A 25,577-nucleotide genomic window follows, 5' to 3' on the forward strand; every position below is an offset into this window, starting at 1 on the left:
TCAAAGCCCTTCATATCTTGTGGGGTAGAAAGTTTCAGGTAAATCAATCTCTTGGTAATTTTGAGCAGAGGGAATGGAGGCTAGGGCAGTTGCATGCTCCTCTTGCAGGATGTGGGAGAGAAGGGTCACCACTAGTGTCCATGCTGACTTTACCTGTGAGAAGTGCACCCAACTCCAGCTCCTCACAGACCGTGTTCAAGAGCTGGAGCTGGATGAACTTCAGATCATTCGGGAGGCTGAGGGAGTGATAGTGAAGTAGTCACACCTAAGTTACAGAACAAAGATAGCTGGGTGACTGTCAGGAGAGGGAAAGGGAACAGGTAGAAAGCGCAGGGACACCCGGTGTCCGTTCCCCTCAATAATAAGTATACCGTTTTGGATACTGTTGATGGGGGAACCTACCAGGGAAAGCCTCAACGGCTAGATTTCTGGCATTGAGCCTGGTTCTAGGGCTCAGAAGGGAAGGGGGACAATAGAAGAGCGATAGTGATAGGTGATTCACCGTGAGGGGAACAGACAGGAGGTTCTGTGGTCACGAGCGAGATGGTGTGTTGCCACTTGGGTGCCATGGACAGGGAGATCTTAGATCAACTCTCCAGGATTCTTAAGGGGGAGGGAGAGCAGCCAGAAGTCCTGGTATACATCAGTATCAATGACATAGGTAGGGAGAGGAAGGAGGACCTGAAAAGAGAACATGGGGAGTTAGGTTGGAAGCTAGAAGGCAGAATAAGTAGAGTAGTAATCTCAGGATTGCTACCGGTGCCACATGCTAGTGAGGCTAGGAACAGAGAGCGAGTGCAGATGAACATGTGGCTGAGGAGCTGGTTTAGATGGGACGGCTTCAGATATGTGGGTATACCTTCTGGGGAAGGTGGGACCTGTACAAGAGGACAGGTTGCACGTGAACTGGAGGGGCACCAATATCCTGGATGGGAGGTTTGCTGAGGTTCTTCAGGAGGGTTTAAACTAGATTGGCAGGGGTTGGGAACCTGAGCTATGGATCAGACGATGGAGTAGGTAGTGAACAGCCAGACACAACATGCAGAGAGTCTACAAGGAGGGATAGGCACTTGATATAGCAAAGGTGCAGTCAGTGTGATGGGTTGGTGTGTCTATTTTAATGTTTGTGAGAAGATTTGTAGCTTGGGTGCTCGTTGTTGTGGTTCTGTTTGCCGAGCTGGGAATTTGTGTTGCAGACGTTTCATCTCCTGCCTAGGTGACATCCTCAGTGCTTGGGAGCCTCCTGTGAAGCGCTTCTGTGATGTTTCCTCCGGCATTTATAGTGGTTTGAATCTGCCGCTTCCGGTTGTCAGTTCCAGCTGTCCGTTGCAGTGGTCGGTATATTGTCTATTTTAATGCAAGAAGTATCAGGAAAAAGGCTGATGAACTTAGAGCATGGATCAGTACTTGGAGCTATGATGTTGTAGCCATTATGGAGACTTGCATATCTCAGGAGCAGGAATGGTTGTTGGATGTTCCAGGGTTTAAGTGTTTCAAAAGGAACAGAGGGGAAGATTAAAGTGGTGGAGGATTGGCATTGCTAATCAGGGGTAGTATCACAGCTGCAGAAAGGGAGATTGTCGAGGAGGGTTTGTCTACAGAGTCAGTATGGGTGGAAGTCAGAAACAGGGAAGGAGCAGTCACTTTATTGGCAGGTTTCTACATGCCCCCACCCCCAATAGCAACAGAGTCAGGGATTGGAAGGCAAATTTTGGAAAAGTGCAGAAATAACAGGGTTGTTGTCATGGGTGACTTTAATTTCCCTAATATTGATTGGAACCTCCTTGGTTCAAATAGTTTGGCTGAAGCAGTATTTGTCAGGTGTGTCCAAGAAGAGTTTCTAATGCAAAATGTAGATAGACCGACTAGAGGGGAGGCCATACTGGATTTGGTGCTTGGCAACAAACTAGGTCAGGTGTCAGATCTCTCTCGGTGGGAAAGCATTTTGGCGATAGTGATCACAACTCCCTGACCTTTACTATACTCATGGAGAGGGATAGGAGCAGACGGTATGGGAAAGTATTCAATGGTGAGGGCAGGGGCTTACAATGCCAGGGTGCCTAAGTTGGGAACAGATGTTCTCAGGGAAATGCACAACAGAAATGTGGAGGTTGTTTAGGGAGCACTGATGGTGCCGGACAGGTTTGTCCTACTGAGGCAAGGAAGGGATAGTAGGTTGAAAGAACTATGGGTGACAAGGGATGTGGAACATCGAGTCAAGAGGAAGAAGGAAGCTTACTTAAAGTTGAGAAGGCAAGGATCAGACAGGGCTTTAGACATTCTGGATGTAGATTTGCTCGCTGAGCTGAAAGGTTCATGTTTAGACGTTTCATCACCATATTAGGTAAAAAGGTCAGCTGTGGCAGACCCTTCTCTTCCTGAACTCGAACAACCCCGAAACAGACTTTCCTACACCACCTTCCCCAGTGTTGTCTGCACCAAGTTACAGTATGCGGAGCTACTTGCCTTTGAACTAATCTAATTTCCTGTGTTGTGTTTCTTAGGAGAATGCACAGTACGGGGAGCACATCTGGTTTGAGACCAATGTTTCTGGAGATTTCTGTTACGCAGGGGAGCAAAATTGTGTGGCAAAATTGCTGGTGAGTACTGACAGCTGTTTATAATGTGAGGGTTAGACCACTCTTTAACCCTTTGCTATATTTTACTGAAGTGATGCACACACAAACACGTGAAAGGCCCTTTAGCTACAGATGGCGAGGACAGTGTTGTTCAGTATGGTGACCATTAACTGCTCCCTATAGAATCCATACAGTGTGAAAGTAGGCCATTCGGCCCATCGAGTCCTCACCGACCCTCCGAAGAACATCCCACCCAGACTCGCTGTGAGGCAACAGTGCTGACCACTGAGCTAGCATACCCACCTGTAATGCTATACATAACTACTGTATAAGTAACTGTGGGGCTGGTTATAGTGAGCAGGAAGTTTGCAATTCACTCCTTCTACAGTTGTCTTTAGAAGGTCAATTCTTAATGAAAACTTTATTGTCATAGTAATCTGAGAGCAATCCATATCCCCTTTCTTTTTCTCTTACTCTTTCTCTGTCACAAGCTCTCCTTCTCTCTGTCTTTCATCAATGTTATTGACTTTTTCACTCTTGTTCCTCCAGAACTGTAATTACACCTATCCACAAACCTTTCCTGTTCTCCCCTCCTTCGCTGTGTCAAAATCAGGATTGGCTGCACAATCCTCTGTGCTAACCCGTTCTTTCCCAGGATGTCCAGATGTGGAACTCCTTACCTCTCGTATTTTCCACTTAACTCATACAATTGGCAGGCTTTTAACTTCTGACACTCTTACTTTTCAATCGTTACTTTTAAAGCCAGCTGATGCTTCCCCATTCAGATATGTCTTAATATACACAAGTAAATCTCTAGTTAAGCTGGGAATTGTCAACTTGCAGACACAAACACACACCCATCAGTGGGAACAGCAAAATCGTAATGATAAAATGTACTTGAAATGACACTTGTGCTCGTAAAACAGGCAATCTGCACTTAACTTGGTTTAATACTGACCTCTGGTGGCCATCTTGGATGGCTGCAATTGCTTGGCGGTGTTGAATTTTGCTGCTGGTTGATTATCCCAGTGAGATATTTTATTTGCAGCCCTGAACCAATTATTTTCTTTTAACACGATGAAAACTGAAGTTTTGACAAGAGTAGATGGGTGAAATGTTTGTGCTAGCAGGCGGAGTTCATAAAGTCGTTAAGAATAAAAAGGAGGAAAACAAAGAGAATTATTTTTGCACCGAGGAATGCATTGCCTGAAATCAGACTCGGTGACTTTCCGAAGGGAATTGAATCTACTTGGAAAAGGAAGATATTCAGGGGCAATAGAGACACAGACAGAGAGGCAGAGAGAGCGCAGGCAGATGGAATTCATTGATGGGCCTTCAAGTGAGTCAGGACTGCAGACTTCCATCTGTGCTGATTGATTCTCTTAGACTGAATATGTCTCCTGGTTATCTCCTATACCATGCACCTTAGAAGGCGAGAATAATGGTCTAAAGTGTAGCTATCAAGCTAGCGCAGGAGGGGAAGATTCACACATTTGGGTATTGGAGTGGATTTGGAACATGAGACAGATATCATGAGGGGGAATAATCTTCACCTGAAGTGAGGTGGCACCTGTGGTAGATAGTAAAGAGATAAGGGAAGGTTTAAATGAACGTGGCATAGGTGCTTAGGAAAGATTATATTTAACACAATCTATTGATGCAATGAGGATTAATAAGTGTTTGAATGGAAGTAACAAAGTGATCTGTAAGAATAATGGAGAAAAATGTCTAAACAGCAAAAGATAGTGAGAGGGACAAGGAAGCAGAATATACAATGACAAATTAAGGAGCAAGGTAAGCTTTAAGATGAAGCAGGATCTGCTGCTGAGTTTTGTGAGTTCACAAAATGATCAAAATGGGGTGTTAGAACCATGGAACAATACGATGCAGTACTCACCATGGAGTGGTGGCACAGGTAGGAATGTAAGGATGTTCTGTTTGGGTTCTGTATCGATAGAATAGAGAAGTAGAAAGCAAAATGGTACAATTCTCATTGAATCTGGCTGGCTATCATGTAACAGGTGCAACAGACTGCCATCTGTAAACAATTCAAGGCAATATGCAAAAATAATAAGGCAATAATAGTGAATGATTATAGCTATCACAAGGCAGGTTAGATCAAGTCAAATAATGTCAGAGTCCAAATGTATTTTCTTGGGGCTGCCTCTAGATCAGCATGAGTGTAATCCAACAAGAGAAAGACCATACCCTGATTTAATTAGAAGAGTCATGCAGCATAGAAGAGGCTCTTCGGCCCATTGTGTCTGTGACAACCTATTTAGACTAATCTTACTTTCCCACACCATGTCCATAGTAATGACGTTTCAAGTGTTCATTCAAGTACGTGGTAAAAGTTATAAGGTTTCCCACCTCAACTGCCTTCCCAAATTCCTACTATTCTCTGGGTGAAAATAAAAGCTTTTTCTTAAATCTCCTCCAAACCTCCTACTTTCACTCTAAAATTGAGACCCTTGTTATTGATTCTTCAACTAAAGGGAGCGGCTGTTTCTGATGCACTCTAGTTGTGCCCCTTATTGGGGAGCACAGTGGCTCAGTGGTTAGCACCGCTGCCTCACACTGTCAGGGATCCTGGTTCGAATCCAACCTTGGACAACTGTGTGTATGCAATTTGCACATTCCCTTGGTGTCTGCATAGGTTTCCTCCCGCGGTCCAGAGATGTGCAGATTAGATGGATTGGCCATTCTAAATTGCGCATAGTGTCTCGGGGCGTGCAAGCTAGGTGGATTAGCCAGGAATATTTTTAATGCCCCTTCTTTGCTCTTCTAAGATCTTTAAGATCTTCTCTTTATGTTCTGTACTCCACTACAGCTCCATTGATTTACTCCCTTAGTACCTCCTAAAAGCCTCTTTTTATTGCCCCTTTTTTTTTATCTAGTCCTGTATATTCTTAGCCGTTCAGAGTTCTCTGCGCTGTTGTGCCCATGTTTTACCTTAAAGTGAACATGTTGGGCCTGTACTTCACCCTTTCCCTTCTGAACAGCTACCTCCTCCCCCCCACTGTTCTGCTTAGATATTCTCATGAGTAGCTTTTCCCAGTCTACTTCAGCCAGATCCTGCCTCTTTGAATAAAAGCTGTCTTTGCTCAATCCCAACCCCCTTGGTTGAAGGCCATCTCTTTCCTTTTCCATAACAAACTTGAATCGTACGGTGTCATGATCAGTATCACTAAAATGTTCTTTCACTGCCACCTTGAAAACTTGCACGGTTTTATCTACCAGAATCCGGTCCAGCAGTGCACTATCCCTTGTACGATCATCTACATGATGACACAAAAAGTTCTTGTGAGTACATTTCAAGAAATCTGCCTCCCTTTAAATCACTTGTACAGTCACTATCCCAAATAATATTGGGGAAGCGAAAGTTCCTTAAAATAATCACCCTATTGTTATTTTTACACATTTCAGTGAATTGTCTACATAGCTGCTCTTCTATCAGACTGACAATTGTTTGCAGGCCTATTATACATTTCCAGCAATTTTGTTTTAGATTAGATTCCCTAATTCCCTAGTGTGGAAACAGGCCCGTCAGCCCAACCAGTCCACACCGACCCTCTGAAGAGTAACCCACCCAGACCCATTTCCCCCTGACTAATGCACCAAGCACCATGGGCAATTTAACTTGGCCAATTCACCTGAGCTGCACATCTTTAGACTGTGGGAGGAAACCAGAGCACCCAGAGGAAACCCAGACAGACTCTGGGAGATTGTGCAAACTCCACCCAGACCATCACCCAAGGCTGGAATCGAACCTGGGACCCTGGTGCTGTGAGGCAGCAGTGCTAACCACTGAGCCACCGTGCTGCCCCGACTGTCTGCTTTTTACTTCTAAGTTTTACCCTTCATTTGAAGATCCTTTCTCATGATAGACTAGTTCGCAAGATTAGACTTCATGGAGTGAAGGGAGAACTACCTGTTTGGGTACTGAACTGGCTCAAAGATAGAAGACAGAGGGTGGTGGTGGAGGGTTGCCTTTCTGGCTGGAGACCTGTGACCAGTGGTGTACCACAAGGATCGGTACCGATTCCACTGTTTTTCATCATTTATAATAATGCTTTGGATTTGAGCATAAGAGGTGTAATTAGTAAGTTTGCAGATGATACCAAAATTGGAGGTGTAGTGGACAGTGAAGAAGGTTACCTCAGAGTACAACAGGATATTGATCGAATGGGCCAATGGACTGAGGAGTGGCAGATGGAGCTTAATTTAGACAAATATGACGTGCTGCATTTTGGAAAAGCAAATCTTAGCTGGACGTAATGATAAGGTCCTGGGAATTTTTCTGAACAAAAGAGACCTTGGAGTGCAGGTTCATTGTTCCTTGAAAATGGAGTCGCAGGTAGATAGGATAGTGAAGGCAGCGTTTGGTATGCTTTCCTTTATTGGTCACAGCATTGAGTACAGGAGTTGGGAGGTCATATTGTGGCTGTACAGAGCGTTGGTTAGGCCACTTTTGGAATATTGTGCGCTTTTCTGGTCTCCTTCCTATCGGAGGGATGTTGTGAAACTTGAAAGCTTTCAGAAAAGATTTACAACTGCTGACTAAATTAGTTTCGGATTTCTGCTCAGCATAGCCGAGTTGGACCGAAGGGTCTGTTTCTGTGCTGTACATCTCTATGACTCTATATCACTTCTCCTTTTAATGTGGCACCCCCTCTTACTTTACACTCTCCCCTGCCTTGCCTGAAGAACCTATAGGAGAAAGTGAGGACTGCAGATGCTGGAGATCAGAGCTGAAAATGTGCTGCTGGAAAAGCGCAGCAGGTCAGGCAGCATCCAAGGAGCAGGAGAATCGACGTTTCGGGCATGAGTCCTTTCCTGAAGAAGGGCTCATGCCCGAAACATCGATTCTCCTGCTCCTTGGATGCTGCCTGACCTGCTGCACTTTTCCAGCAACACATTTTCAGCTCTGAAGACCCTATACCCAGAATGTTGGGCTTGCCAGTCCTGCCCCTCCTTCAGCCACATCTCTATGATGGCATTAACATTTCAATTGCGCATGCCAATGCATGCCCTTAACCTGTGTCTTAAATATAACAAAGTAAAGGTAATGTCTTACCAGACCGCTGTGCTGCTCTCTCACTAGAGAGAGATGATGGTTGGTGGTTTAACCTGAGGATCAACATGCCTCAGACAAGGGGGAAAGTTGAGAAGGAGAGTCCTTCATGGTAACCTCAGCCCGTGCAGAAATTGAACCCACACTGTTGGCGTCACTCTCCATCACAAACCAGCTAATTCGGCCAACTGAGTTAGCGAAAATACTCCTCACATTAAAGTAAAGGCCATTCAGCCTCGCCTTATACCCTGAAAAGTCAACATTGTTGAACTCCCACAGACTTGATTGCTCTCCTGTCGTATGCTGTGTTCCTTCTACTAATGGTGTCCCCTCCCCTACCGAGCTAGTTTAAACAGCACTAGCAAACTCACCCGCAATGATGTCACTTCCATTCTAGTTCAGTTGCAGTCCATCCCACTTGTACACCACTCCCTGAAACAGTCCCAGTGATCCAGCAATCCTCCCTCCTGCACTAACTCTTGAGCTATGCTTTCATCTGCCATAATGTTTCTTGTACTCGTTAGCCTGTGACACCAGGTAGGGAGGTAATCCATAGATTGCAATCTTTGAGATCCTGATTTTTAATCGATTGCATAGATCCCCAAAGTCTTAGAGTCATAGAGTCAAATAGACACATCTCCCATTTCTAAACTCCACTTGGTAAAGGTTCAACCTGTTTAAGCTTTCTTCAAAAGAGAACCCTTTCATCGCAGGAATCACTCCACTTCATTTCCCAGGACTTCCATTTTGGAAGTTGATGAGGGCGCTGGCTCCTCAAGGGAGTGCAGTCAGAGCCAGGCTTCAGGTAACACGATTGGCCTGATTGTACAGGAAAGGAGGAGGATGGAAATAGGAGCAATAGTGAGAGGGAATCCTGTAGTTTGGGAACAACAGGCTTTTTTGTGGATGTCAGTGTGACTCCAGCATGGTGGTTACCTCATGGTGCCAAGTTCACAGATATCATTGAGCAACTCATTCCTTATTCTACCAACCTGTTTGGGACTAATGTGTATCACGACCCCTGTCTTGTCACTCTTTCCCTTTTAGGATGCCCTACAGCCACTCATGACAAGCTAGAACTGTAGCAAAAACTAAAAGGGCCAATGGGGTGAGGAGTGGCAGATGGAGTTTAATTTAGATAAATGTGAGGTGCTGAATTTTGGAAAAGCAAATCAGGGCAGGACTTATACACTTAATGGTAAGGTCTGGGGGAGTATTGCTGAACTGAGACCTTGGACTGAGGTTCATAGCTCCTTAAAGTAGAGTCGCAGGTAGATAGGATAGTGAAGAAGGTTTTTTATGCTTTCCTTTATTGGTCAAAGCATTGGTCATGATGCGGCTGTACAGGACATTTGTTTTGCCACTTTTGGAATACTGTGTGCAATTCTGGTCTCCCTCCTACAAGAAAAATGTTGCGAAATATGAAAAGGGTTCAGAAAAAATTTACAAGAATGTTGCCAGGGTTGGAGGGTTTGAGCTATAGGGAGAGGCTGAACAGGCTGGGGCTGTTTTCCCTGGAGTGTCGGAGGCTGAGGGGTGACCTTATAGAGGTTTATAAAATCATGAGAAGCACAGATAGATAGGGTAAATAGACAAGGTCTTTTCCCTGGGGTGGAGGAGTTGAGAATTAGAGGGCATAGGTTTAGGGTGAGGGGGGAAAGATTTAAAAGGAACCTAAGGGGCAACTTTTTCACACAGAGAGTGGTGCGTGTATGGAATGAGCTGCCAAAGAAAGTGGTGAAGGCTGGTACAGTTAGAACATTTAAAAAGCATCTGGGTGGGTATATGAACAGGAATGGTTTAGAGGGATATGGGCCAAGTGCTGGCAAATGGGAATAGATTAGGTTAGGATATCGTTGGCGTCGATGAGTTGGATCGAAGGGTCTCTTTCTGTGCTGTACATCTCTATGACTCTAAAAGAATCAGAACGAATCCAAGGAAAGAAACTCCAAACTACCATTTAGAAAACTTTTTTTGAATCACTCCATAGGAGAGTTACTATTACTTGTGCTTGTTAAAAGATGGTGCAGGGTTTTAGAGAAGGAAGTCCGGAGTTTTGAGCCTACCCAGCTGATGGTGTAGTTAAAACTGTAATAAAGAAGAAAAAAAAAAGTTACTTTGGAGAGATCGCAGAGATTTGGGAGAAGTGTGTAGCAGGAGAGATTAGAGAGTTAGAGACGCCAGACAACGGAGTGATTTTGTAACAAGGATATCACTTCTGCCCCGAGGACTTGAGTACTTGGAAAATACGGTCAATATTTGGAAGTGTCAAAACATTTCAGGGAAGGATAGGTCGCATAAAGGGCAGGCAGCAACATGGTCATTCAGTAAACAGCAGAGCGTATGTTTGTGCTGAATCTCTAGAAAGCATACACTGAGTGGAATGAGGTTGAATAGGATGTGGTGAACAGGGAGAGCTCAGATTTCAGTAAGTAATTCTTTGGAAGGAAGAGTACAAATACAATGCCAATGACATATTGAATAGAGGAATTGTAAGGAATGTAGGAATGAAAAAGTAAGGAATGAAAGCTTTGTAACAGCTTTGATTTAAAACGTAGGAACAGAACCTGAAGGTGGTGGTGTTCCTGCTGCCCTTGAACTCCAAGCTGGGAGTGGTTGTGGGTTTGGGAGGTTTAAGAAGCTTGGTGAATACCTGAAGTGCATCTTGTGGATGGTAAATGGACGGTAGAATAGAAACATAAAAGTCTGAGTAGGCCATTCAGCCCTTTGAGTCTGTTCTACCATTCAATACGATCATGGCTGAAAATCAAACTCAGTCCCTGCTTTCTCCTGGTACCCTTTGATTCCTTTATCCATAAGAACTATATCTAACTCCTCTTGAAAACATTCAATGTGTTGGTCTCGACCGCTTTCTGTCGTATAGCATTCCACAGGCTCCGCACTCTGCATGTTGCTAAATCTGTTCTGTATCTGATACACTTCAATCAAGTAACACTCCCCCCCCCCCCCCCCCCCCCCCCCCCATCCCCCCAACTCTTTTAAACTCCAACCCATTCAGTCTCACTCATTCTCCCAACACAATGCATTCACTCCAGGTATCAATCCAGTAAACCACCTCCAATACACTTATATCCATCCTTAAATGAGGAGATCAGCACTGCACGTGGTTTTTGAGATGTTATAAGGAGCGGCTGGGTAGGCTTGGACCTTTTTCACTGGAGGGGTAGGAGGTTTAGTCGTGAACTTAGAGGTTTGTAAAATCAAGATGGGCATAGACAAGTTGAATAGTCAAAGTTTTTTCCCCAGGTCAGGGAGTTCAAAGCTGGAGGTCGTCATGATTTGGAGATGCTGGTGTTGGACTGGGGTGTACAAAGTTAAAAATCACACAAGACCAGGTTATAGTCCAATGGGTTTAATTGAACACACTAGCTTTCGGAGCACTGTTCCTTCAGGTGATTGTGGAATATAAGATTGTAAGACAATCTTACAAAACCAGAGTCCATAGATTTAAGGTAAGAGGGGAAAGATTTGAGAGACCTGAGGGCAACCTTTTTCATACAGAGACTGGCACGTCTATGGAATGGACTACCAGGGGAAGTGGTAGATACAAGTACCATTGCAAAATTTAAAAAAACATTTGGAGAAGTATATGAATAGGAAAGGTTTAGAGGGATATGGACCAAAAGAAGGCAAGTGGGACTAGTTCAGTTTTGGAAACTTGGTCAGTATGGACAATTTGAACCAAGGGGTCTATTTCTGTGTTGTATGACTTTGAGGAGTAGACCATTCAGTCCCTCAGGCTTGCTCCGTCATCCTAGATCATGGCTGACCGTCTGCCTCAATGCCTATTTTCCTGGCACTATCCTTTGATGTCTTTATTACATAGGAATTTATCAATCTCTGTCTTCAATAAACTCCATGACTGAGCTGCTGTAAGCCTTTGGGTTGAAGGGGTCCAAATATTCATTCACCTCTGAGTGAAGAGGTTTCTCTCCATCTCAAGCCTAAATGACTTACCTCTTTATTCTGAGATAAACTGTGCTTCTAGACTCACTAGGCAGGAAAACTTGCTTTCTGTATCTACTCTGGCCCTTTAAGAATTTTCTAAATTTCAATGAAATTGTCATTCATTCTTCTAAGTTTGAGAGGATACAGGTCCAGTTTCCTCAATCTTTCCTCAGTAGGGCAGTCCTGTCATCCTGCTTTGTGTCTGCCTCCATGAAGGAAGTTAGAAGAAATCTCTCTCAAGTAATAGTTAGGCCACAGTTTGAATGTGTGGAGGTTTGGGTATGAGATAATTGAAACACCAAAGCTATAGGGAGAGTCCAATGAAAACAGTTTGAGAGAGGAGACCTGAGAAACTGAAATCAATTCAGTCGAAGCAAAGTGGACGATAAGGAGATTTGGTGTAGGTTTTAAATGATGACCAAATGGTGTTATCACTGGACTGTGAATCAAAAAACCCAAGTAATATCTGGGAAGCTGGGTTTGAATCCTGCCATGGCAGGTGATAGAATCTGAATTGAATAAAAATCTGGAATTAAGAATCAATTGATGACCACGAATCCATTGTTGATTGTTGGAAAAACGCATCTGGTTCACTAATGTCCTTTAGATAAGGCGTTTGATAAGGTCCCCCATGGTAGGCTACTGCAGAAAATACAGAGATATGGCATTGAGGGTGAGTTGGAGGTTTGGATTAGGAATTGGCTCTCTGGAAGAAGACAGAGGGTAGTAGTTGATGGCAAAGGTTCATCTTGGAGTGCCGTCACTAGCGGTGTTCCGCAAGGATCTGTTTTGGGACCATTGCTGTTTGTCATTTTTATAAATGACCTGGAGGAAGGGTTAGAAGGTTGGGTGAGCAAGTTTGCGGATGATACGAAAGTCGGAGGAGTTGTAGACAGTGAGGAAGGATATGGCAGGTTACAGCGGGATATAGAGAAGCTGCAGAGCTGGGCAGAAAGGTGGCAAATGGAGTTCAATGTAGCTAAGTGTGAAGTGATTCACTTTGGTAAGAGTAATAAAAAGATGGATTACTGTGCTAATGGTAGACTACTTGGTAGTGTGGAAGAGCAGAGGGATCTTGGTGTCCATGTACACAGATCTCTGAAAGTTGCCACCCAGGTAAATAGTGCAGTGAAGAAGGCATATGGCGTACTGGCTTTTATTGGTAGAGGAATTGAGTTCCGGAGTCCTGAGGTCATGCTGCAGTTGTATAAGACTCTGGTGCGGCCGCATCTGGAATATTGTGTGCAGTTTTGGTCGCCATACTATAGGAAGGATGTGGAGGCACTGGAACGGGTGCAGAGGAAGTTTACCAGGATGTTGCCTGGTATGGTAGGAAAATCCTATGAGGAAAGGCTGAGGCACTTGGGGTTGTTTTCATTGGAGAAAAGAAGGTTTAGGGGTGATTTGATAGAGGTGTACAAGATGATTAGGAGGTTAGATAGGGTTGACAGTGAGAACCTTTTTCCACGTATGGAGTCAGCTATTACAAGGGGGCATAGCTTTAAATTAAGGGGGGGTAGATATAGGACTGATGTTAGGGGTAGGTTCTTCACTCAGCGAGTCGTAAGTTCATGGAATGCCCTGCCAGTAGCAGTAGTGGACTCTCCCTCTTTATGGGTATTTAAGCGGGCATTGGATAGGTATATGGAGGATAGTGGGTTAGTGTAGGTTAGGTGGGCTTTGATCGGCGCAACATCGAGGGCTGAAGGGCCTGTACTGCGCTGTATTCTTCTATGTTCTATGTTCTATGTTCTATAAAGAAATTGTCATCCTTACCTGGTCTGGCCTACATTTGACTCTGGACTCACATAATGCCTCTGGGAAATTAAGGGTGGGCAATAAATGATGGTTCAGCCAGCAATACCCTCATCCTGTCAATGAATAAAAAATCAAGTCTTTCCCCTGTTCAATCGATATACATTTTCTTTCCTGAGGAGTGAGGGGGTTCTACAAAGAAATTATTTGACAGGCAGTGAATTTGAATACATCTTTGAAGTGAAAATTATATCAAAAATGTAAAGCATGTGACGATGTAGAGCTGTGGGGAGATCAAAGTCACCACAGAATGACCAAATTATTATTGTGCTGCAGGAGACCATTTCCCATCATGACTTAGTGGGTCTCTAAATGACTGTCTACCTTGTGCATTCTCCTGCCCTTCCCCTCAAATCCTGCACATGGTTTCTTCATCAGAGAACCAGACGATTCCCTCTTGAAAGCCTCAATTTAAACCACTTCCATTACATTCTGAGATGGTGCATTCCAGCCCCTAACCACAGGCTGCCTCAATAAGCTTTCTCTCTTGTTGCTTTTGATTCTTATGCTGATTACTTTAAGTTTATGCCCTGTTATACTCAGTCTTTTCACACATTGGAACAGTTTCTGCTTACCTCCTCTGTCCAGATTCTACGTGATTTTGAAAACTTTTTTTGACCGATCTCCCCTCCAAGGAGAAAAGTCCCAGCTTCTGCAAACTATCCTCATAACTGAAATTCCTCACCCCGGGACAATTCCTCTAATCCTCTCTATACACTTTCCAATGCTTGCTCATCCTCCCTGAAATGTAGGATGAATTGAATTGTTTCCCTGCGTAGAATGAGCTTGCATGGTTTGACATAAAACTTTAAACACATTAAACTGGGAAACCACAAATGTTCGCAACTTAAATGTTTCAGTTACAACTCAATCTCATTTTAGTTAAAAGTCTTGAGCGCATAACCTAAACTGGTGCTACCGTGCAGTATTGTTGGTGGGATAGCCCTGATATTCAGAGGCTCCATTTAACATCTTGGGTGTTTGCAAAGATCCCATAATCGTGATTCAGAGGAGAACAGAGAGGTTCTCTGGGCGATTCTGACTAGCTATTAACCCTCAACCAACGTCATCCCTGTTGGTCAGATTTCGGTGGACACAAAATGGTTTCCCACACCCAGTGGTGAATCCAGTTCAAAAGTGCTTCATTCTGAGCTTGGGAAGGATGTGATGGAAAGGTCATTTCTTTTATTTAAGCTGTGGTTTCAGCAGAGAGCGCCAGCCCTGGCGAATTCTAAATACAGTCAATTCTTCTGTAAATGTGATGGTTGCGTTCACGTGCAATCTTGTGTTGTAGAAAAATCGCGCTTTAGAAACAATGCTTAAAGTGTGGCGATGTAAGCGTGTTACAGCTAACACACGTTTTAAAAGTTCACCCTTTAGTGTCCCCAATTCGTCAATCGCATTGACAAACTGTGCGTTATAGCAGGATGACCCCTAAATATGCAGTATTGACCCTGATGGTATTCAAGAAGAGGATTTGTTCTGTAAAGTAAACACAAACTCCCCTTTTGAAGCTAAAAGTTTAGCGTTTTGATCTTGAGGTTGGCGAAACGAGCGACAAGTTTATATTTTCAGTTGAATTGCAGGAATTTTGAGCTGAGATGGTGAAGAGACACTGGAGGTTAATCAGTCTATGCTGGTTAATCCACACATGGCTGGTGCTGACTGGAAAGGAACAAGGCAAATCCTAGTCATCCTGATTCATTACTGTTGTCAGCTGCCCCTCCTCATTATCCAGAAATATGACCATGTTAACAAAGGCTAAATAGAACTGGCATAGTTCCTGAATAGTTCCCGGCCTTCACGTGTTTAGGTTGTGGCAGATCCTGGTGGGGCTACGTAGTTCAGGAGAAGGGAGGGAGAGATGTTGTAAAGTTTATATTTGTTTGTTGGGCCAGAGTTTAATCAGTCCTTTCATCTCTCTCTGTAGCAGAAGTCAGTGTCACGGAAGAAATGTGCTGCCTGTAAGATTGTGGTCCACACACCCTGCATTGAGCTTCTAGAGAAAGTAAGTCTCTTTCATCTCTTGTATCTATAGAGATAAGCTCCCAATTAGCATCCTAGTTGTAAAGGCCGTTCATGTAGATTCATATTCTTCATCTAATTTTGAATGGGAAAAAAAACACTTTGCAGAATGTTCCTTTAAACGATGTGTTGCCTTGAACTAGGATGGCATGTGGAGATTGTACCTTTCAAACAGCTTTCCCCTAATGTCATGCATCTTTATTTTTGGGGAGAAAGCAACAATGGTCCAATGACCTACCCATTCAGTCCATCCAATGGTATTCCAATGGACTAAACCCTTTCCCATTCACTCCCATCGATTGAGTTTCCAATGAACTCGCCTCTCTCTCTCGTTCAGTCTGATTGAGTAGTATCCTGATGGTCAAAAGGGTCAGTTTGCTCAGTTGTCAATATGGATAGTTTGCACAGTCAAGTCACACCACCGTGATTCCCATATTGATTAAGTCACCATGAAGACCTTACCATCTCAACCTTGTTCCTCACCACCAGTCAGCGAATGGTCCTCTTAAACTGTGGAGACTTTGAATTTACTTTTCACTTCCTGGATAAACCTGTAATACTCTGTGTAATTCCTGTAGCACCAAGTGTAAATGCAATAGCACTCTATGTAATTGAGTGTGTGTGCTGTGTAACTGCGTTGGGGGTCACTATAATCTCCACAGTGGTCTCTATAACATCTGTAGTGCTCTGTATATTGTAGTACCCTGCATAATACTGTCTGTCCTTGCTTTTCATGACATGGATAATATATATTATTTTGCTAGTAAATTAATCTGGAATGAGTTGTATATCTAGACTCTTAAAAAATCACAAATGGTATATCCATCTCCCCCTTCCCTCAGTCTACCCAGTCATGAAGAATGTATTTCAGTTTGGCATTTTTCTTTCCAGATTATTACTTTGTTTCATTAAACTAGAGTTGTCATTGTTCCACTATATGACCTGCTTAAAATAAGTATAACCATTTTCTGCTTTCACTTTGAGCTTGCAATATTTCTGTTGTAATATCATCTGGAAAATTGTACCAGATTTCCTTGCTCACAACTCATGCCAGTCTTATTTACATGTAATAGTGAAAAGCTACTGGCTGTCTCTGCCAGTGGGCAATTCCACTTTTACTACCCCTGCACTGCGTCCTACTCAACCACCGATGTCACCAGTTCCTGCAAATCACCTGGCAATCTCTAATACCTTTGAATTCTTCATACTTTGATTTTTCATCGATCCCTCAGTATCGCTTTAAAATTTAGATGTGGCTTTCCCTTGGAAAAAGCCACGTTGACTCTCTCGTCCCCTTTCGTGCAATCTCCAAAAACCTAACATCAGCCCAGAGAATGGATGACACTGATATTTCACCCACTGTTTCTAAATTCATTTCATGGACACTGCAAAGTCACTTCCTGGCATGTCCCCCACTCAGCCATTACCTTCAAGCCTGATCAGTGCAGAGTGCAGGAAGGCATGCCAGGAGCAGCACCAGGCAAACCTGAAGATGAGGTGTCAATATGGTGAAGCCACCAAACAAGACTACTTGCATGCCAAACAATATTAGCAGCAAGTGATAGAGCTAAGAGATGTGACAACTAACGAATCAGATCTAAGGTCTTCAGCCCTGCCACATCCAGTCGTGAATGGTGGTGGGCGATTAAATAACTCACTGGAGGAGGAGGCTCTACTAACATCCCTATCCTCAACGATTTAAGAGCCCAGAATTTCACTGCAAAAGATAAGGCTGAAGCTTTCACAGCAATCTTCAGTCAAGTGCCGAGTGGATGGTGCATCTCAACCTCCACCAGTGGTGCTCAGCATTACAGATACTAGTCATTAGCCAGTTTGACTCACTCTGCAGACTATCAAGAAATGGTTGGAGGTACAGGATACTGTAAAGGCTACTGACGACATTCCATCAATAGTACTGAAGACTTGTGCTGCAGAACTTGCTGCTCCCCTAGCCAAGCCCTTCCAGTACGTCTACCTGACAATGTGGAAAATTGCCATGTATGGGAGAGGCCATTCTAGACTTAGTAATGAGCTGGGGCAGGTATCAGATCTTGTGGGAAAGTATTTTGGTGATAATGACCACAACTGCCTCACATTCTACATAGCTAAGGAGAAGGAGAGAATTAGGCAAAATGGGAGGATATTTAATTGGTGAAGAGGAAACTATGATGCGATTAGACATGAGTTAGGAATCATGGACTGGGAGCAATTGTTCCATGGTAAAGGCACTATAGACATGTGGAGACTGTTTAAGGAACAGTTGCGAGTGAAGAATAAATATGTCCCTCTGAGACCAACAAGAAGGGGTAAGATAAAGGAACCTTGGATGACGAGAGCGGTGGATCTTCTCGTCAAGAGGAAGAAGGTAGCTTACATAAGGTGGAGGAAGCTAGGGTCAAGCTCAGCTCTAGACGATTACAGGCAGGCGAGGACGGAGCTCAAAAATGGTCTGAGGAGAGCCAGGAGGGGGCACAAGAAAGGCTTGGCAGAACGGATTAGGGAGAACACAAAGGCATTTTACACTTATGTGAGGAATAAGAGGATAGTCAAAGAAAGAGTAGGGCCGATCAGGGATAGCATGGGGAACTTGTGTGTGGCGTCTGAGGAGGTGGGGGAAGCCCTAAATGAGTTTTTTGCTTCTGTCTTTACGAAAGAAATGAACTTTGCAGTGAATGAAATCTTTGAAGAGCAGGTGTGCATGCTGGAATGGATAGAAATAGAGGAAGCTGATGTGCTGAAAATTTTGTCAAACATTAAGATTGACAGGTCGCCAGGCCCAGATCAGATTTGTCCTCGGCTGCTTTGGGAAACGAGAAATGCAATTGCATCGCCATTTGTGAAGATCTTTGCATCCTCGCTCTCCACTGGAGTCTTACCTGAGGACTGGAGAGAGGCAAATGTAATTCCTCTCTTTAAGAGAGGAAATAGGGAAATCCCCGGCAATTACAGACCAGTAAGTCTCACATCTGTTGTCTGCAACGTGTTAGAAAGGATTCTGAGGGATAGGATTTATGACCATCTGGAAGAGCATTGCTTGATTAAATACAGTCAACACAGCTTTGTGAGGGGCAGGTCATGCCTCACAAGCCTTATTGAGTTCTTTGAAGATGTGACTAGAAAAGTTGATGAGGGTCGAGCTGTGGATGTGGTGTATATGGACTTCAGCAAGGCATTTGATAAGGTTCCCATGGTAGGCACATTCAAAAGGTCAGGAGGAATGGGATACTTAGCTGTCTGGATACAGAATTGGCTGGCCAACAGAAGACAGCAAGTGGTAGTAGAAGGAAAATATTCTGTCTGGAAGTCTGTGGTGAGTGGTGTTCCACAGGGCTCTGTCCTTGGGCCTCTACTGTTTATAATTTTTATTAATGACTTGGCTGAGGGGATTGAAGGATGGGTCAGCAAGTTTGCAGACGACACAAAGGTTGGAGGTGTTGACAGTATAGAGGGCTGTTGTAGGCTGCAGCGGAACATTGACAGGATGCAGAGATGGGCTGAGAGTTGGCAGATGGAGTTCAACCTGGATAAATGCAAGGTGATGCATTTTGGAAGGTTGAATTTGAAAGCTGAGTACAGGATTAGGGATAAGATTCTTGGCAGTGTGGAGGAACAGAGGGATCTTGGTGTGCAGGTATATAGATCCCTTAAAATGGCCACCCAAGTGGACAGGGTTGTTAAGAAAGCATATGGTGTTTTGGCTTTCATTAACAGGGGGATTGAGTTTAAGAGTCATGAGATCTTGTTGCAGCTCTATAAAACTTTGGTTAGACCGCACTTGGAATACTGCGTCCAGTTCTGGTCGCCCTATTATAGGAAAGATGTGGATTATAGGAGAGGGTTCAGAGGAGATTTACCAGGATGCTGTCTGGACTGGAGGGCTTATCTTATGAAGAGAGGTTGACTGAGCTCAGACTTTTTTCATAGGAGAAAAGGAGGAGGAGAGGGGACCTAATTGAGATATACAAGATAATGCGAGGCATAGATAAAGTCGATAGCCAGAGACTATTTCCCAGGGCAGAAATGGCTAACACGAGGGGTCATAGTTTTAAGCTGTTTGGAGGAAAGTGTAGAGGGGATGTCAGAGGTGGGTTCTTTACACAGAGTTGTGAGAGCATGGAATGCGTTGCCAGCAGCAGTTGTGGAAGCAAGGTCATTGGGGACATTTAAGAGACGACTGGACATGCATACGGTCACAGAAATTTGAGGGTGCAGACATGAGGATCAGTGGTCAGCACAACATTGTGGGCTGAAGGGCCTGGCCTGTTCTGTGCTGTACTGTTCTATGTTCTCTGTCCTGTACACAAAAAGCAGGACAAATCCAACCCAGCCAAATACAGCCTCATCAGTTAAGTGATGGAAGGGGTCATCAACAGTGCTATCAGGCTATCAGTGACACCAAGTTTATGTTCCAACAGGGCCACTCAGCTCCTGGCTTCATTACAGCCTTAGTTCAAACATGGACTAAATGCCAGAGGTCAGGTGAGAGTGACAGCCCTTGTCACCAAGGCTGCATTCGACTGAGTGTAGCATTAAGGAGCCCTGGCAAAACTGGAATCAATGGGTGTATGGGGGGCGGGGGGGGGGGGGGGGGGGGGAGCGGGGGGGGGTTGGTGGCAGCAAGCTTTCCTGTGGTTAGAGTCATACCTGACACATAGGAAGATGGTCATGGTTGTTGGAGGCCAGTCATTTCAGCTCCAGGACATCTGTACAGGATTTCCTTAGGCTAGTGTCCTAAGCCCAACCATCTTCAGCTGTTTCATCAATGACCTTCCCTTCATTATAAGGTCAGAAGTGGGGATGTTCACCAATGATTGCACAACGTTCAGCATTATTCGTGACTCCTCAGACACTGAAGCAGTCCGTGTCCAACTGCAACAAGATCTGGACAATATCCAGTCTTGGGCTGACCAGTGGCAAGAAGTATTCATGCCACATAAATGCCAGGATGTGACCATCACCAAAAGGACATAATCTAATCACCGTCCCTTGACATTCAATGGTGTTACCTTCACTGAATCCCCCAATATCAACAACATCCTGGGAGTTATCATGGATCAGAAACTCAACTGGACTTACCACAAGAGCAGGTCAGAGGCTAAGAATCCTGCAGTGAGTAACTTATCTCCTGACTCCTCAAAACCTGTCCACCATCTGCAAGACACAGTCAAGGATGTGATGGAATACTTGCCTGGATTGGTGCAGCTCCAACAACACTCAAGAAGCTTGACACCATCCAAGACAAACCAGCTTGCTTGATTGGCACCATGTCCACAAACATCTGCTCCCTCCATCACTGACGCTCAGTAGCAGCAGTGTGTACTATCTACAAGATGCCTGCAGAAATTCACCAAGGATCCTCAGACAGCACCTTCCAAACCAAAGACCACTTCTATTTAGAAGTCCAAGGGCAGCAGATGTATGGGAGCACCACTACCTTCAAATTCCCCTCCAAGCCATTCTCCATCCTGACTTGGAAATATATCAGCATTCCCTCGCTGTCACGGAGTCAAAATCCTGGAATTCCATCCCTAATGGCATTGAGGGTCAACCCAAAGGAGATGGACTGCAACTATTCAAGACGGCAGCTCAGCACCACCTTCTCAAGGGCAATTTGGGACGGGCAATAAATACTGGCCCAGGCAATGATTCGCACATCCCACATTTTTAAAAAATATCGGAGATCTATATAAAGCTTTTGCAAAAATTGATTGCCAAATATTTGTTTTCCTGGCTGTGTGTGCCTGTTAAGGGTGAGGCCAGTTTTAATGTTACGTTTTGTTATTTAAACCCCACAGATAAGTTTTAGATGTAAACCAACGTTCCGGGAGTCTGGGTCACGTAACATTAGAGAGGTAAGGATATTTATTAATAATAAGTGTGTAAATAAAAAGCCACTGTCTCAATTTGTTGAATGTTATTGCTGTTTGATACTAAGCCAGTGCCTTTACCTCTAACTAAGAATCTGGCTGCAATCTCTACATACAGCAGAGCCTGTGATATCCGTTGTCTACAAAGATAGTACATCTTTTAAAGTTTAGTCGAGGTTTGGTATTTCTAGTTGGCCAAGTAGTTATATCTGGTAAAGTTAGGAATGGTGTTGGTTTTGAACAGTGCCTACCCAATTGCCTGTGTTTTTAAAAAATATGTTTGGAGACAACTGCACAGGAAATCCAATGACGATGTTATAGCCTTAAGATCTTTTATCATTATTTTTTGAAAGAGAGAGCTTTTAAGACAGAGGTACTAAGCTGTCTGGTCGGAAAGCCAGTAAAGTAAGCAGTTTGTGAGGCCTTTAGTGGTTTTTTTAAAAGTTAAAGCAATAGAAGCAGCCTGGATGGGTATGGTGAAACCTCCACAAACCCAGGAGTTTTAGTTTAGCTTTCTGCATTTGTTGGGATCTGGAAGAAGTGAAGGCGATTCTTTTCTTCTCTGGGGGTTCTCTGCATGTGTGCTCTCGTCTCTCATTTTCTCTGGTGCTCTCTGTCATTCTCTCTCTCTCTCTCTCTCTCTCTCGCAATCTAACTTTATGGCTCTCTTGTGCTTGCTCTCTCTCGCGCTCTCTGTGTCTGTCTGTCTTACTCACTCACTCACTCACACACACACTCTCTCTCTCTCTCTCTCTCTCTCTCTCTCTCTCTCTCTCTCTCTCTCTCTCACACTCACACTCACACTCACACACACAGACACACACACAGACACACACACTCACATGTGCTCACTTCTGACAAAGGAGCTGCACTATAACCTGGTGTTGTGTGATGTTTAACTTTATCCGCCCCAGTTCAACACTGGCTCCTCCTCATCATTTATTACAAACTGAACACCTGATTTTGTGCTGTTCTTGTTTCCTCTTTGTCTCCTCAGCCCACATTTGTACGGCACCATTGGGTTCATCGGAGGCGGCAAGAGGGCAAGTGCAAGCAGTGCGGCAAGGTAGGAGGTCCCTGGTTGTGTCGCGTAGTGCTCACTTAGTACACGCAAGATGGAACTCCTCTCTGAGGCTGAAACTGAAGCTTTGGAGCAGATTGTTCCAGTATCTAAATTGAAAACGCTGTTTTGAACAACTTCCAGTAAAATTGTAGGAAAGCCTAAAATAATGTGTCTGATTAATAACATCCTGTGAATGACCTGTAGTGATGAATATCCTTCCATTTTCAAATTAACTATTTCAGGATTCAGTGTCTGACATTGTCTGTCTGGTCAGTATGTACATGTTGGGGAAGATCAATGTTCTGGCTAGTTGTATTAAATTGAGCTGAAACGGGAATTTGAGCTGTATCTGAATCTTTGACTAATTTGTTGCTCTACTTCTGTAAGCTGGAGTAGCCTCTGAATCACCTTTGTTTTAATTCACTTGTGAGGTGCAGGCATTGCTGACTGTCCAGCATTCATTACCTGTTCCCTAGTTGCCCTTGAGAAGGTGGTGGTGAGTTGCCTTCTTCAACTGTTGCAGTCTATTTGCTGCAGGTTGGTCCACGATGCCATTAGGGAGGGAATTCCAATATTTTGACCCAACGACGGTAAAGGGACAATGATAACTTTCGAAGTCAAGATAGTGAGTGGCTTGGAGGGGAAGTTGAAAGTGGTGGTGTTCCCACATATCTGCTGCCCCTGTCCTTGATGGAGTGGTTGTGGGTTTGGAAGGTGCTCTCTCTGCACCTTTGGTGAATTTCTGCAGTGGGTTTTACAGGTGGTGCACACTGCTGCTACTGAGCGTCAGTGGTGCAGGGAGTGGGTACCTATGGATGGGGTGCCACTCAAGCAAGTTGTTTTGTCCTGGATGGTGTCAAACTTCTGAAGTATTATTGGAGTTGCACCCATGTAAGCAAATGGAGAGTGTTCCATCACATTCCTGATTTATGCCGTTAAGATGTTGGACAGGCTTTGGGGAGTCAGGAGACAAGTTACTTGCCATGGTGTCCCTAGCCTTTGACCTGTTCTTGTTGCCAGAGCATTTGTGTGGTGAGTCCAATTAAGCTTCTGCTCAATAGTATCTCCCAGTGGGATAGTGGGGAGTTCAGTAATGGTAACAACATTGAATGCCCAGGAGTGGTGAATAGGTTGTCTGTTATTGGTGAAGGTCATAGCCTGATATTTGAGTGGTGTGAGTGTTATTGCCACTTCTGAGCCCAAGTCTGGATATTGTCCAGCTCTTGTTGCATTAGAACATGAACTGCTTCAGTATCTGAGGAGTCTCTTGAGTATTGAGAGCTGAGTAACTCAAAGAGGATCGAGTAATTAAACATCTTGGCCTTGACATCACTATGTCGTTATATAATGTAAAACAAATGCAGAAAAGCTGGAGGAACTCAGCAGATCTGGCAATAGTTGCATCTTTGTTCCAAGGAAGAGCCATATTGGACTTGACATGTTTAACTCTGTTTCTGTCTTCCACAGAAGACCTGCTGAGTTTCTCCAGCATTTTCTGTGTTCGTTTAGGATTTCCAATATCCACAATATTCTGCTTTTACCTGGTGAAAGGCAGACGCAAGCGATAATTTGACTCTAGCTGAGTGACTGCAGGATAGGCGAGGAAAGGAAAATCAACCCGGGGCGGGGAAACTGAGGTTCAGTGTAGATCTGGTGAAACCTCTTTCTTATTTAATCAGGAAAGATGAGAGGTGACTGGGATGTAGACATCAGAATGTCTGAGAGCCTCACAGACTAATAGCATTTTTACGGTATAGAAGGTGACCATTCAACTCCCTTTTGAATGCCTCGATTGAAGCTGTGCCCACCACAATCTTAGACTGTGCATTCCAGGCATGAACCATTTGCTGCCCCTAAAAAAAGCCTTTGGTAAATATTTAGGTCTCTCTGAACTCATGGCATGTTGGGACTGACTTTGGTGTCTTTGTGAGTCACTTCCTTCCCATCACTTTTTATGTCTTTTTTTTAAACAGGGTTTTCAGCAAAAGTTTGCCTTTCACAGCAAGGAGATTGTTGCGATCAGCTGCTCCTGGTGTAAACAGGCAGTAAGTCTTACATTTCTGTTTTTGACACAGTCTGCTGCTAAATAGAACACCCTGGGGGTATTCAGCAAGTTGAGCAGTCTCAGTTGATGAAGATGATTTGGTGGCTCAGTGGTTGGCACTGCTGCCTCACAGCGCAAAGGACCCAGGTTCGTTTCCACCCTCTGGCGATTGTCTGTGTGGAGTTTGCACATTCCTCCTGTTTCTGTATGGGTTTCCTCTGGGTGCCCCGGTTTCTTCCCATGGTCCAAAGATGAGCAGGTTAGGTGGACTGGCCGTGCTAAATTGCTTACTGCTTAGGGACGTAGAAATGTAGGGTTACATGGATAGGGTAGAGCAGGGGTTTGGGTGGGAAACTGTTGGGAGGGCCAGTGTGGACTTGATGGGCCAAATGGCTTCGAAACTGAAGGCATTCTAAAACCCAGAGCTAATGTTTCAGCTCAATGCTGTTTATCAGAATTGGGCGCTGTTATGGATGAACAGCTTTCAGTTCAAAGACCTTTGATAGGCAGGGGCAGGAGTGATGTAAAAGATAAAAGATGTGCAAGTGACCAATATTGGAATGAGTTTAATGCTCTGAAGAATTTCTCTCTTTGGATCTGCTCTGGTTGCATCTGGTGCATCTAAAGTTCTTATTTATGAAATTAAGTTCTCTTATAACTGATTGTTTTTCCGTCTCTTTCAACTTTGTAGAATTATAGAGTCCCTACAGTGTGGAAAGAGGCCCTTCGACCCAACAAGTCCACACTAACCCTCTGAAGAGTAACCCACCTAGACCCATTCCCCGACCCTATTACACTCCATTTCCCCTGACTAACATACCTAACCTGCACATCCCTGGACACTAGGGGACAATTTAGCATGAGGTAAAAACAATGACTGCAGATGCTGGAAAGCAAATACTGGATTAGTGGTACTGGAAGAGCACAGCAGTTCAGGCAGCATTCAATGAGCAGCGAAATCGACGTTTCGGACAAAAGCCCTTCAGGGCTTTTGTCCGAAACGTCGATTTCGCTGCTCGTCCAACAATTTAGCATGGCCAATTCACCTAACCTGCACATCTTTGGACTGTGGGAGGAAACCAGAGCACCCGGAGGAACCCCACGCAGACATAGGGAGAATGCCTGTGTGGAGTTTGCACAG

The 25,577-nt window shown here is 44.3% G+C and overlaps 1 protein-coding gene across 10 annotated transcripts in view; it reads left to right on the forward strand.

Moving 5' to 3' along the window:
* The window catches only part of dgkza (diacylglycerol kinase, zeta a), a 790,120-nt gene that overhangs the window by 459,390 nt on the left and 305,153 nt on the right, over positions 1-25,577 (forward strand). For 9 of the 10 annotated variants that reach the window (XM_072591939.1, XM_072591942.1, XM_072591938.1 and 6 more), the window contains 5 exons: positions 2,505-2,600; positions 15,368-15,445; positions 21,258-21,314; positions 22,327-22,395; positions 24,366-24,437. In XM_072591939.1, the coding sequence (XP_072448040.1) occupies positions 2,505-2,600; positions 15,368-15,445; positions 21,258-21,314; positions 22,327-22,395; positions 24,366-24,437 (372 nt within the window). The remainder of the gene's footprint in view (positions 1-2,504; positions 2,601-15,367; positions 15,446-21,257; positions 21,315-22,326; positions 22,396-24,365; positions 24,438-25,577) is intronic. The other variant, XM_072591934.1, reaches the window with a different exon arrangement.

The sequence above is a fragment of the Chiloscyllium punctatum genome, chromosome 22 (assembly GCF_047496795.1).
Source record: "Chiloscyllium punctatum isolate Juve2018m chromosome 22, sChiPun1.3, whole genome shotgun sequence".
NCBI lineage: Eukaryota > Metazoa > Chordata > Chondrichthyes > Orectolobiformes > Hemiscylliidae > Chiloscyllium > Chiloscyllium punctatum.